The sequence below is a fragment of the Ambystoma mexicanum genome, chromosome 6p, assembly GCF_040938575.1.
Source record: "Ambystoma mexicanum isolate Mex_15411 chromosome 6p, UKY_AmexF1_1, whole genome shotgun sequence".
Classification (NCBI taxonomy): domain Eukaryota; kingdom Metazoa; phylum Chordata; class Amphibia; order Caudata; family Ambystomatidae; genus Ambystoma; species Ambystoma mexicanum.
In genome coordinates, this window is record NC_090935.1 from 52,236,341 (window position 1) to 52,250,559 (window position 14,219).

At 46.5% G+C, this 14,219-nt stretch overlaps 1 protein-coding gene across 2 annotated transcripts in view; it reads left to right on the forward strand.

Annotated features, from left to right (window-relative positions):
* The window catches only part of LOC138511200 (cyclic AMP-responsive element-binding protein 3-like protein 3), a 158,375-nt gene that overhangs the window by 28,294 nt on the left and 115,862 nt on the right, over positions 1-14,219 (forward strand). For both annotated transcript variants that reach the window (XM_069626726.1, XM_069626727.1), the window contains exon 2: positions 6,148-6,285. In XM_069626726.1, coding sequence (XP_069482827.1) covers positions 6,148-6,285 — 138 coding nt within the window. The remainder of the gene's footprint in view (positions 1-6,147; positions 6,286-14,219) is intronic.

The window sequence follows — 14,219 nt, forward strand, 5'->3', positions numbered from 1 at the left end:
GTGTATTTGTTGTGAAAACAGAAACCACATGAACCCCAGTGTAGTCCCATGTCCGTATCCTATCCCATGAGGCACCTCCTGTCTAGGTCCTTTCCTCTTCTTTTCTGCTCTTTCCAAATATAAGTTACATGTCGGTGTGTCTCCCATAATTAAATGTTATAGATAGGATTTGCAGCGCTTATTAGCGTGTGGGATGCCCCTTTTGTTGGGACATGATATAGTAATGATGTTTTGACTCTATGTGGTGATTAGAATCTTCATTGCGCACTTTAATATTATAGCAGCATGCCGGACTGTGTGCGTCACCAACATATCACCTTGCTCACCTTCTCAGGCAAGCGTTTCTCCCTTTGTACGGATGTGCAGCTCCTCGCTCTCTGCAAAGTTGAGCTGCGCGCCCTTGTTTCGCTTTCACAGGCAAGCATTTCTCCCTTTACACGGAAGCGCAGTTCTGCTCTCTGCAAAGTCGAGTTGCGTGCTGTGAAGATATTACAGGTTCGCCGTCTGGCATAAGCACAGTTACACGGACGCGCAGCCGGACCCGTGAATATCGAACTCAGGCTAGGGGCCCCGGCTGCGATCCGTTTTAATATTTTGAGATTTGGTGTTTAGTCGCGACACTCGGTGAGCGCCAGGGGCATAGCCTCTCTCCACATGCGTGTACAGAAGGGCCGGCACACAGAGACACGGCACACAGTAGGTGCCTTCCTCTAAACTGCTAGAGAAAGATGCATGGGGGAATGAAGCCTGTTTTTCCAATAATACAACCATATTAGAGCATTGAGAACGTTCTTTCGTATATACTGCACCAAACAGGAAACAGATTGCTGCAGTAGCGCAGGAGGGGACAGCCACACCAACAAGGTCTCTTATTTTCTCACCAAAGGCTGAACATGAGCACCTTTCAGGATCTACAAGTCAGGTACTAGAAGCATATAAACCCAGCAGGAAGAGTGCTACGTCCAAGAATATGCCTACCCCTTTGCTACTCGGCCTGCACTGTATACATACACACATAAATATATAACACTGCCACCGCCACGCAAGTATTGTCAGAAGAAGAATCGGACCTAACTCTTAGTTTCAAAAGAGTCCTGGGATATTCTGCAAAGAAAATCATTTGCCGGAGCCCAAGGAAGAGTTAATGGATATGTTTTGACTCAGAGTCAGCAGTGCATCCAAGAACAAACGACACTCCGTCAGTCACCCATGGTGACCTCATATATGGTCCCAAAGGCTACGCAAGCTCATTGAAAAGGATGTGAGACTACGAATGCGCTGAGAATGTCCCAAGCCAGAGTTACCTGGGAAGGTAGAGGAGACTCAAGATATGGACCCAAAGATGACCCCATTCATCTCCAAAGCCTCCAGAGACTTGAGAAAGGGCATGGACCAAGCCTGCAAAGGCTGCCAGGAGAAAGTCCTGGACTTGGCCGGTCTAATAGCTATGATTATGGACTTGGCGGAGAGGACCAGGGACACCAGAGAGCTGGTAGACCCGGACGTTCTAGCCAACTGGGCACAAAGAGCCGTATGCCTCCTAGTTGATGAGACAGACGCACGCACAAGAGTAGCTAGACCGACCAGCAGGTCTGTGGTTACTTTAGCAACTATTGCTACACAGTGCCGCCTCCAAAGACATGGTTTCCTCTAGACAAGCCTGGTCACAATGCTTTCCAGTGGCAGCAGACTCTTCTTCATTTCTTCAACCTTCTTTGCTGGCTCTCCAGGCTCTTGCAGTATCTGTGAACTCTTAATTCACTGGAACTAACCCTGAAATTCAAAGGCCACAAAGCAGTTTCCCTCCAGTCACCCGAGACCTCTGAAGGGACAAACTGCAGTTGCAAAGTCCCCACAGGCCTTTGTTGCCCTTTTGTTACCGTTGATTGCATTGTATTGATGATGCTGTTGTCACAATGGTTCTGTGTCTAATGCTCGAATACTTGGTCGTCTGTTCTTTTGCTCAACCCCCTACGATGTTCCCTAGCCCCATGTTGGGGTGTTCAGGAAGGTCCCAAGGAGAAAGGGTACATGTTGCATGTGCCATATTTGTGACTGGGAGAGGGCGAAGTTGGCGTGATGTTGCAATTTCATATGTATCCAGCATAGTTAAGGGGAATAGGCTGTGTTACTTTAAAGTATTACTTTGTTTTTAACTTGATACATTTGCACGCAGCAAAACAAAGTGTCAATCGCCAATGAAAAATAAATACAATCTGGATATGGTATGTCACGAGGCGCCTGGATGGTGGGCAACAAGGAGCTTCACAATGCGAGAAAGGAGATTTGTTATGACGAAACCACTGTAAAAATAATTTGCAAATCTAAAATGCAGTGTGCTCTTTTCACACATTGGTTAAACTCTGCAGTCAGGTTTGCGAGGTAAAAGTGACTGGGAAAAACTGGATTTGCAGTGTTTGGAGGCCTAAGGAAAGGTAATGATTAGCTGTGACATTAAGCAGATAGACAGCCAACAGATCGGACCAAGGTTGTTCTGGCTTGGCAGTGTGGCAGAAGGAAGATGCAATCTTTTAAGTGCACAGGAGCTTGTTATTTATCGTTCAGGGGCATTAAGCCATTTTCTTTTCGATCAGCAATAAACCTGAAGGACACCTGAGACAAGAGTGGCCGATACTTTTGAGTTTCGATTGTTTTCTCAGGATCTAACAAGAGGCCATGGGTGTTGAATTGGGTGGCGTTTAGATTGGACGCCAGCAAGTCTGGGTTGGTGAGATGGTTATCACCAGTTCAAAGGGAACCTGTTCGAAGTACTCTTGCAAACCATGTGAAATTACATCCAGGGTTAGGAGGTTTCAGGCCAGCTGGGACTTCTAATAAATTATGTATGTGAATGTGTAACTATGTGATGTCATGGCATCCCACGGACAAATTCTAAAAGGGCTGTGCTATACACATGAGATGCAGATGGTAGTTAAGATAACTGTGACCAATGAGAAAGGGGGAATTGGAGAAAGATTGGATTTCTTTTGTACGTGTTTTGACCAGTCGTGTGGAGGTGGTTTGTAATGGAGGACATGGCAGTGTTTTAACTGTTGCAAAAATGTGTATGATGTGTTAACTTGTGTGGTTCAGGGACAACCAATTTAGTTTGACTCTATAGAATCATCTAGCCCCTCCCGGCTAATTGTACAATAGACTTGCTTCTTAAGTGTTGGGCCTGCTTTGGGTTAAGGTGATTAGAGGCCCATCCATTACAAACCCCTGTTTGATTTAATTGGGACCACCAAACCTTTGCCCTTCTGCCTGGCAATGTTCCATTCCTTCCCTCAGTTATCTCATTTTCATGGGGGTGCCCCCTGTGCACCCTCCTTCCCAGAAAACGCCTTCTCCCGCTACTTCACTTTTCTTTTACCTTCTCCATGGCCCATATTCCTTTCCACCACCACCACCTCACACTTCTATCCCCACCTCACTGTGTTCTCTTTTATAAGTCAGACTTAACTACTCAGTCTCACATTGTGTGCCCTCCCGCCCTGCTACTCCTTTCCTTTTCCCTTCAACCCAGTATTGCACCACCCTGTGCCACCTTGAACTCAACCCCCATTTTACACCTGATCTAGCCCTCCTCCTTTCCCCCGTTGTTGACCCCACCCCGCCTTAACCCTGCAAGTCTCGGGAGATTCATCTGGACAATGTGTTGCTAGGTTTGGACTGATGGAAGGGATTTGTCGGCTTTGGTTGTCGGTATTATGCTGTCATTTATTTGTTGGTGATGCTGTCCTGTCACTGTCTGTCCTCACCTGTACCCCAGGGAGCCAAGTTCCTTACTGGGCATGCATCTGAGTCTGTGACATCATCACTCCTTCATTTTATTATTATAAGATGACGGACTGGTTCCACATATATAAAAACAGGTGGTCAATGATTCCATGTCACACATAATCCACTAAATTCTTGTCTTATACACTCGTAGTTTCTCAAAAAATTATAATTGCATTATTCATATATCTAAAGTTAAAAAATGTAATGTACACATTTCCACAGACAACACATGGACATTTCAATATAGCTGTAGGTCTATTCAAATTTCCAGACACAAAAAACCTTGGTTTTAAACCTAAGACCCAAACCAACCGAGACCCAACATATGTAAAGAAAGACCCTTAAAATCTTGCTAGTCCTTGTCCCCTAAAACATGCCCTTTATTTGAAGCATCATCATTGCTTATTGGGAAGTCGACGCAGTGTGTTTCGGCCATCTATAGATCATTAACTGTTGCTCCTGTAATTCGCGGCCTTCATCAGGATGTAACCAATTGTATAAACAATCAAATGTATTTCTGTGTCTTGTGGTAGTAGTCGGACCACTACTGGGCTCTAGAGTGGCCCACTTGTCCAGTTCAGCGATGTGCCTCATACGCCAGTGCCTGCAGTTGCAGGAAGCTCTCTCCAAATGAATGGTAGTCCCTGGATTTTCCGGGAAGCCTTAGTTGAACAGTGATGCTCCCAAACTGCGTCTCACAGGGGTAGAGGAAAGCCTTCCAACCCAGGCGGTCCATTGTGGCCTTGATTAATTCTATATCCGTAACCACCAGCCAAAAGCCTGACACTGGTTCCACAGCAAGCAGTTGGCTGTTCTCCTTTTGTTTTGGCCAGTTAGGAACAATACAGACCAGCCGTTCCACAAAGAGGGTATCGGCTGAGAAGTACAGGAAGTGGACACACACGCCACGCATTCACCCATGGACCCCCACACAGGCACACCGCACGATGCCACAAATACAATCACACACCGCTCAGACCCGGTCATTTTAATAAACACACTGTAGTCTCCTGAACTTTCTCTGACAAACTGCTGCACTTCAATGTATAGGCATGTCTGACATTGGCTTGGCCTGATGGTTGGTTTTGTTATCTATCCATCTTCTGGATTGCCTGCTGTGAGGGAGTCCCCTCTTCTCTGCCCTCCTATTTGCCCATCTGCAAATTAACCCTTTGGCTACCTGTAGGACTAAAATGTACGTTCTAATTCTTTATTTTGCCATAGGCACCTTTGCAGTCCAGTGCAATCTTTGTGCATCACAGTGGCTGTAATGAAAATGTTCAGGCTAGCAGCAACACGCATGCTGGCAATGTGTGGGTTAAGGGCTCAGCCCATCTGTATCGCCTTCAGCAGGGGGCAAAGTTGCAAGCTCTTAGCCAGCTGCCTCAATTTTATACATACACAGAGCACACCATTTCTTACCCACTTGCGAGTGCACACTTTGCACCCTGACCTTCAGGGAGTGGTCCTTCTTTCCATTGCATCTTGTATGCATTTTTTACAGTTGGGTATTATCCTGCAACCTCTACTAAAATTAAGTTAATTTTCGAAGTCACCCCTGTGCAGAAAGATGCTACTTGTAGACCTCCACACCATGAAATAAGTGTTTAAACCGTGTTTTGCATGTGCTCCATCACTATTGAGCATTTGCCTTCAGCAGTCGCTTTGTTTCTTTCTATAGAATCAATGATTGAGCATGCATTTTCTCTATTTATTAAAAAGAAATGTTGGCTAGTTTTTAGAGTGACAGAATGTGAAGACCCCTGGGTCGGTCATGGTCGCCATTGTGTAGGTCAGCATCTTGGAAAGGTTTGCCATTTATTTGGGTGCAATGCAATTGTGACCTGCTTGGCACTGTAAGGGGTCTAGAATGGATGTGGTTCTTATTGACTTCAGGCAAAGAGCCCCTTATATTGAGTTCTCCAGGCATGAGTCCCCATGATACTACAAGATGATGCTGCCTTTTTCTGGGTGGAAAGATGCTTCAACATCTCAAATGTTGTGTTTTCAACCATTTGAGCACTATATAGGGCTGGCAAGATGGATTCATTATGGTGAGAGTGCAAGACCTGTTCAGAGGACCCTGTGCAATCTTTAATTGGGCATGTCCCACTATGGGGCAACATTACACTACTGCTGTTACGGTCTTGTTTTCTTTACTGAAGTTATATTGCCCTGTGAATTCTGTTATTTTTGCCTTTTGAGGGGCCATGTACCCCATTTACTTCAGATTCCATTCTCCTTTTAAGCAATCCTCGAAGACCTGGCGGTACACAACCCACTGTATAGCTCTTGATTACAGACGATTTCTCAAATTTTCCACCCTGCTTATTTTGTCTGATTTCTTTTTTTTTCCCTTTCCAGATGCATTGCTCTGAAGAGATGGCTGAGTTCGGGGACCAGGAACTCCTGGATTTCCTTCTTGGGGACAAGTTTTCCACAGCCGAGATCTTGGACAATGAGGGGAAAGTGACCGGGGACTGGACCTTACCAGAACCTGATGTGAGATTTATTTTTAAATAGGTTTTCTTTTTCTCTTTGATATCAGATTTCTCAGCAACCACTTTTGTGGGTTTTGGGTTCTCCTTGGAAGGCAAATGGTTTATTTCTTAGCTGACATCCTTCAATTAAAAATGCCTATATGCCAGAAAATAAATTAACATTTGATTTCAAAAGACTTCAGACCACCATTTGATATGGTCTTAATGCTTTGAATTGCGTGACTGAGATATATAATGTAATGTTTTAGATCTTATGGGGTATGTACTTCCTGATGAATTGAATAGATTTTTAGTTGTGTCTTTTAGAAACTAAGTGAATTAGATGTAGAATTGTGGTATATTGCTCTTTGTAATTGTTCGTAATGGTTTTTTTGTCTCTTCTGTGTGAGAAGTTTGTCTTAAACTGTAACACACAATGCATAGATAACAATTACATGTTTGCAATGCAGCAGGATTGCATCCTTGTAGTTCACTGGTAATTTGATGCACTGCTAATTTGATGCACTATTACATTTCCTTTGTATTTATTGATTTATCAGGAGCTTTCGCCAAAGAACCTTACAAAGTCAGTACAAATTACATCAATGGTTTGACATGAATAATTAGCATAAAAAACAAGAGAGAAAAACTAAGACAAATTAGAAAGTAGATGGTTTTTGAGTTGAGTGCTGAAAAAGTGAGTAGGTGGGGATGGATCTGATTTGGAGAGGAAGAGAATTCCGAGCTTGGGGACTAGGAGCAAGAACGAGTGAAAATGGGATTGAGCACAAGGTGGTTTAGGAACAGTTTGTAAAAAAAGTGATTGAGATCAAAGGGACCTACAAAGTAATAAGAGAGTAGAGATAAGGAGGAACAAGTCCATGAAACCATTTAAAAGTAATACAGAGGGAGACCACCAGGGGTTGGGCGGGTACGATGGCAGCATAGTCCACAAACTCCCCCCAAAACCCCCCCTCTTCCTCCCCTAGTATTTATGGCAATCGATCAGCTTGGTGAAAGATGGGAATATCTCTTGGGAACGTGCCCTGAACCATGAGGGCACAGTTGTTGGAGTAGCGAGAGGCCCGATCTTCATCATTGACAAGCACCATGTGAAGGGTGGCAAGGCTACTTCAGCAATGGGTGTAACCGGACTCTGTGATGGACCTAGCTGAATGCTGAAGGAATCGGAGGCTGCAATTTCGGCTAACAGGTGGTGTCCCCTCTTGGTGGCCAGAGCGCCCGCTGAGTAGATACTCAGAGCTACCAGTGAGAAGAGCGAGACCCGCTGAGTGGCTGTCTCTGAAGCGGGCGGGGCTGGTGAGCGAAAAGGGGCCCTCAGCGGTGGTGAGAGCGTGGCGGGGTGTGGCCCACCCGAAAAGCAACAAATCGTGCTTGAAGAGGGGAATCTTTGGGCTGGCTATAGGTGGGGGTCCACGCTGCGAACTGAGTGAGGTCAACTGGGTGGCTGCCTGGACACATCACTGAATTACACAGATGTCAGAGGGGATGGTAGGGGCATAATACAGGATTATGGAGCCACCCACCTAGAAGGAGCTTAAGGGTCCTACAAAATTAGACATTATGAATACCCTCCAGGAGATTAAACCGCTGAGGACTGATCTCCAGACCTCACTCGCTGCCCTCCAATTGAAGGTGGGCAAAATGGAAGATAAGTTGGAGGCCCTTGAAAATAATCATCAGTCGGCAGTTATTGTGGAAATGTGCCTGGAATCACTGCTCAAAGACCTGGAGAGTAGTGAGAAAGATCTTGCCCCCAGGAAGGATGACATGGAAGACTGGTAGAGGCACATAAGGACCTTGGGCCTTCCGCACGAAGACTGTGAGACCAGAGCTACCTTGTGCGCAAGATGAAGAAAATTCTACGACTCATTTCTGGCATCCTGGATGACAAGCCGCTCATCTTTGAGTGCACAGGGTGCTGGGGCAGTATTGTATGCAGTACCGTTTGGGTGCACTACAACAGCCCTGACCTCCTGGCAATAGGAACCCAACCTTTGGTGTAAATCTGTACTACACAGGTTGGTAGCGTGATGAGCAGCCAGGCTTATCTCAAGAGGGGACAATGTGAGCAGTAGGGGAGTTGCACAGAGATTCACAGAGGCAAGTTTTCAAATAAACACTTACACACAAGGTTTCTTGAATAAACATGTATTAATTTAACAGTCAGTTTCAGTAAGCAACACTTACACACAAGGTTTCTTGAATAAACATTTATTAATTTAACAGTCAGTTTCAGTAAGCCTTCTTCAGAAGGGGCAATATAAGTAGTTTCTGTAAATCAGAAAATAACCATTTGGGATGGCACACAGATAATTCCTACACCATTAGGTGACTTAAATAGCTGGGACACTGTGGACAATAATATATCACTGTTGCATTTAGAGCAATATTTAGGAATATATCAAAGAAAAAGGTTATTAGAATAAAACAAGAGATCTCACAAATATTATAAAGCAGGTTAAGTACTTTTGGTAACCCCCAATGCAAAGTAAATTAACCTCTTCCGGGAAGGAAGAGCAAAAACAAAGTCAGAGGGAAGAAGTCATTCAGGGAACCATGCCGGCCAAAGTCAATTGGACAAAAGTCTAGGTGAGCTGAAGCAATTCTTGCAGGTAGGTAAAAGTCTTGCACAATGTTTTAGAAGTCTTTGCAGAAAAGAAAACATGAAAGTAGGGCCACAAGCTGATCAGACTTGGGAGGTAAAGAAGCTGATAACTCTACAGAAGCAACCATGACAGGTCTCCACTATGAAAAAGTGAGGCAACACAACAAGGGGCATGTTCTCTTTAACTGTACAGTACCATTGGTTAGAAGAAATGGTTCCAGCTGGGTTCTGTTCCTGTGCTGCTCTGCAGATCCTGTGTTCCTGGGCCTCCGTGGCATGGACGTCTTTAGAACTCCTGCACTGCATCGAGACGGTCCGCGACAGTAAAGGACCAACTTCTATTCAGTGGCACTTCGCGGTTTCAGCTACTCACGTCTCAGCAAATAGTACCACTGCAGACTCTTGGCTGTTGCGATGGGCTTTCCTTGCATCTGTGGTCCAGCAATCTGTTTGAGGTGGCTCAGGCTCGGTCAGTCCTGCTTCCTGAGAGTCTGGAGGATCTTCCTGGAGCTCTTGGCCAACTTAAAAGCACACCATCTGGTCTTCCACTCACTGGCTCTTCAGTTCCAGCAGCAACTGCAGTGGAAATACAACCAGCTTCGAGAGGATTTTCAGGTTGCTTACTTTGGAGTTGATTGGTCCCACCAACTCAAGCAGAGAATTCATCCCTGCAGGGCTTCTCTAGTCAAGACGAGTTCAGAGCTTCAGAGCTTCAGCACAGCAGCAGGGCTTCACCGGGCAAACAAACGGTCCAGGAGTTGCAGCAGGTGTCTCTTCCAAGTTCTTCTTCGGATTCCTTCGTTCAGTGGTCGACTCTGCCTTCCAAGCCAAAAAGCCTCGCCTTTTATGCAGGTTTCTCCTATCCATTACAGGCTAGCTGCCAGTCAAACAGCAGGGTGGCTGTCCTTGCCGGACAGCCAGCAGGCCATTCACCTTTGGGTCATTCCTGTAACCACCGGGATTAAGCACAGGGAGTTTCGGGCACCTCCCTCACTTGCTGTCCCCGCCAGACATTCTGGAGCCAGAGTTGGGCTTCACTTGTGAATCCCGCCAAAGACAAAATGAACAAAGGGACCAAACATGGTTTGGCGCGCAGAGTAAATCTCAAGACAAACCTTTCCACAAAGAAAAGGTGAAAAAAGACCGGCCATTTTGAGAAAAATTGTACCCTTGGGTGCTTTACTGCAGCTACGAACGCATCCCGCAGTAAAAGCACACCACAGTAGTTCAAAGTAAACCACTGCCGCCTGCCATTCCTCGAGGAAAGGGTAACATAAAAATGCCACATGAGAAACTAGACAAAAGGGGATACTAAGTAACCCCTCCAGCACCCTATTGTAAGATAGTGTGTGCTGGGTCTAAAAAGTTACAATGTAAGTAAAGTAAATTTCACTTCACTGCTCTTGGAAACGGTAGCTTATCCAAGAGAAGGTATTCAAAACTTTTGGGAAATTTGAAAGACTTTCCTGTGCCACTGCACTGAAGGTGCTGTGTGGCACAATGTAAAAGATGATGCCTATGGAGTTTGCCAGACTCCTCAACGAAAAGAAAACCCAGTGCTCAAGTCATAGCAAAAATACATGAGAGAGTGGGGGGAAAAAGGGTCTCGCGCTCTCCAGGTAAAAAATGAAAGTCCTAAAATCCAGCAACGGGGCTGGGAGTCTCTAAGATAGAGAGGAAGTAGCACATTTCTCAGAATTCTCCCTAACACATGGCCAGGGAACGGGCCCAGGTCTATCCTGGCAAAGTGTTATTACCACAGGGGCAAAATGGATATATTGGAATATGGGGGAGCCAAGATTATGATTTGTTTAAGATCTGTCAGGGGTCACAATAGCCAGGTGTAAGGCATGTAAACTATTGACACTGGTCGGCTGAAAGACATCCAATATAGGTGGGGCTTCCCCTTCTCCCCCAACTGCGAGATTCCTACAGGATTACTGAGGTGGAACGCTCATTCGAACTGGCCACCATGCTCAAAGACGTGGAAAAATGAGAACAGTTTCTGAAGGCCTTTTGTGGGAAGCGAACCAGTATTAAAGCTGACTGGCACTTGCAAGTTTAGAAAAATGGCGGATGTCCGCCGTGGCCCCGTTGCAAGGCGGGGGCTCCACCTTTTAGGAGGGGGAAGTGATGTCTTATGGATCATGATGCAGTGGTGCATTGGATACAAGGGGACTGTAATCTAATGGGATTTGTTCTAGGCAGCACATTGAGTGAGTGTGTGAGAGTTGCCAAGGGGAGGGAGGAGACTGGAGTCCACAGCCTTGGTGGCCTGCAAGTATTCAGCCATCTCCATAGGGGGAGTTACGCCGATTTACCCTGTCAACCCTGTTTTGTTTCTGGTTTGGCTGCTGTTTCGATATTGTGTGGTAGGAGGGGGTTCGAGCTGCAGTGTGTCTGAGTTGACGTGCAATTGAGCTGTGGTGGAGTGGAGATTCTGTTGGGAGTGGTGGCTAAGAGAGATGTGGAGGGGTGACTCTTGATGGTCAAGGGTACCTTGGGGGGGGTTGCAAGTAACTGTGGCTGCTTTCCATGCCCACAACAGTAAGTGTGAGAGGGCTTTTACCTTAGTGGGATACTTGGGTGGAGGGTACTAGACTTCTTGGAGGGGACTTCAACATGGTGAGAAACCTGAGGCTAGATTGGAGGTCGAGCACGGGCAGGCATATGAGGCGAATTGGGGTGGATGAGCAGATGTTCGAGAGATGCCTGCAGGACTTGCCTGGAGGGTAGTCCATCCCGACCCAGCTGGTACACATTCTTCTCCAATCCCCACCGGTCCTTTATTTGGATTGATTATTTATTTGTGGGAGAGGAAAGGGAGCACCTGATGAGGGAACTGCAAGTAGGATGGTTGCATCACAACATGCTTCTGACGATGCTCGAATGAAGAAAAGAATTAAAGGGTATTGTTAGGTGCCACTGTAATTATATGATATTATATGGTTGGGTCGTCTTGCACATGATTTGAAACTCCCGGGTTCGTTGCGTGCTGAAGGAGAAGACTGCAAGACCTTATTCAGTTTCCTTTATATTTGGTAAGCTGCATGGCGTGATGTCCCCACCTCCAGTGGGAACTGTCAAGTCAATCTGTACTCCTCCTAGGGGCCATCTCGTCTCCGTGCTTGGGTCCGGAAAATTCCTAGGGCTCTTAAGCATCTTCTTGGTCCTAGTATCTTTAACTTCACAGGTGTTGCAGATGTTCATGGTTCTATCCTGACCACGGGAGATTGTGTTAGCAGAGGGGGTCTAAGGAATGCAAGTGTGTGTGTAGGGTGTGGGTGGATGGTGTGTATACTGCATACTTCCGAGATGTTCTCCCTTGTCCCCAGAGGGGAGGACTCTTTCCATCAGATCCTCCTGCCGAGTGCCACTCCCACAGGGACTACCGGGTAGCGGCCTTGCCGCCCTGGCCTCACAGGAAGGGGCTCCCCCTCGGGGAGATGTGATGGCATCTCGGGATTCATCACAATAGGAAGAACATCTGGGTCCATGCCCTATTCAAACTTGGGGGTGGCTGTCCAATGGCAACAGCCAGTCTTAACTTGTTTCAGCCAGACACACTGCAGGCCGAGAGGCAGGGGAGCTTCGGTAGACCTCCCCCACTTCCTGTCCTGGCAGACACTGAGGGAACCTTTGTGGGCTTTGCATGTGAAGTCTGGCGAAGACAGAGTGGTGTAGGAATGCCCCCTAGACACTCACACCAAGAGAAATACAAGCCGCTAGTGAAAAAGGCTCAATACACCTCGTACAAGTAGGTTTATTTCCACAAAAAAAGATGCGTCAACGAAGTACTCTGTAGCTGCTGAACCTTCTGCCAGAATCTGCATGAGCAGAACTTTATGAAGCTACAGGTCGTCATCAGTGACGTCATTACATACAGTAAGAACCTGCGCAGCTGGTTGTTAAGACCCTATACATGGGCGGCCTGCTCCAAAGGGGATGCCGGGCCATTGATTCCAGCCCTTTCCATCCGCCCATCTTCCTTCACGTGGGTGATCCTTCATCAGGGGGAAGCTGGGAAATTGGCACATATTCCCAAACTAAGCAATACATCTTTTATCTCTGTAACGAGGCACCTGGTATGAGCATACGGGGGCCCAGGGGGAATGCTGAGGTCACACTAGCTGCACACTTCACTCTCTCCCAACAAGGCACTTCTCCAAGGTCACCCGCCCTTGCTTTGAGCTATAATTTCATCCCTCCCTGCACACCGTAGCACAAATCACGTGATCCAGAAGGGAAGGCAAGGGAACCTTGCTTTCTGATCTTCCTTGATCGATTAGGGGGGAGGGGGGGCCCCTAATAGTTTTGGTACCTTGGAATTTAGGGGTCTTAAGGCTAGAACATTTGGGTGCTATAACTTACAATTGGGACTAGTGGGGTTCGGAGGCTCGTGCCCTCCTTCTCGTGGGATTGTGTTTTGTAGAGACATGCAGCCCTCCTCCCGTTGCCTTGCAAGACTCACTCTTCTTAGGGCACTAAGGTTGGCAGCATTATTGGACAATGAAGGGTTTTTTCTCATTGGTATGTGGTATGCAACCTATTCTCTTGCTAATGTTCGCGGCCTAGGCCTGGTGTTCTGACTGCTACGCTACGTTTAAGCTTTGTTCCACAATATGGCTACTAATATCTAAGATGGCTGCTATTCGCATGTGTTGAGCCTACAAAGCATGCAATAATGTTATCGCACAGAAGCCTTAAGGGCATCATCCTCCTCCCCCCCCACCCCCCACCCCCTGGTCTCTTACAGTGCCTGCGGCAGCCTTTGCCTCATCCTGAAGCGCCTGGGGGTGCGGGGAAGAAAATGTTCCCTTCCCAACATGGGCAAAGGGAGCCTCCCCCACCTAGCGTGGTAAAAAAGGGATGAGGAAGGACAAGCCATCTTGTTCAGGGCTTAAATAAAATGTTCAGGTATATGGTGGGCCTTATGTACTTAATCAAAGCTATAATCGCAGCCTCTGATAAAAGGTACAGAAAACATTGTGTAAAAGGTACACTGCCGCCAGCCTGAACCAATGGGCTTGTCACAGTGTTAAGGATTTTAGAGGCGTCACACTCCAGACCAGGTCTCTTTATACTGACCAGGGATGCAGCGCACAATCAAAATGCTTTTAAATTTATGAATTTGGATTCAGCTTTGAGAAGGCAGCCAACCCGTCTCACACCCACCTTGACGTACACCCCGTGTCGCAATGGACCATGAACCAGGCCGGTGTGTAATGATAGAATATTTATTTTATTTAATTTTGATTAACAATCAAACACATTCAATATAGGCCAGCAATCACCAGTGTGATACTTACACAGAAAAATGATAGAAT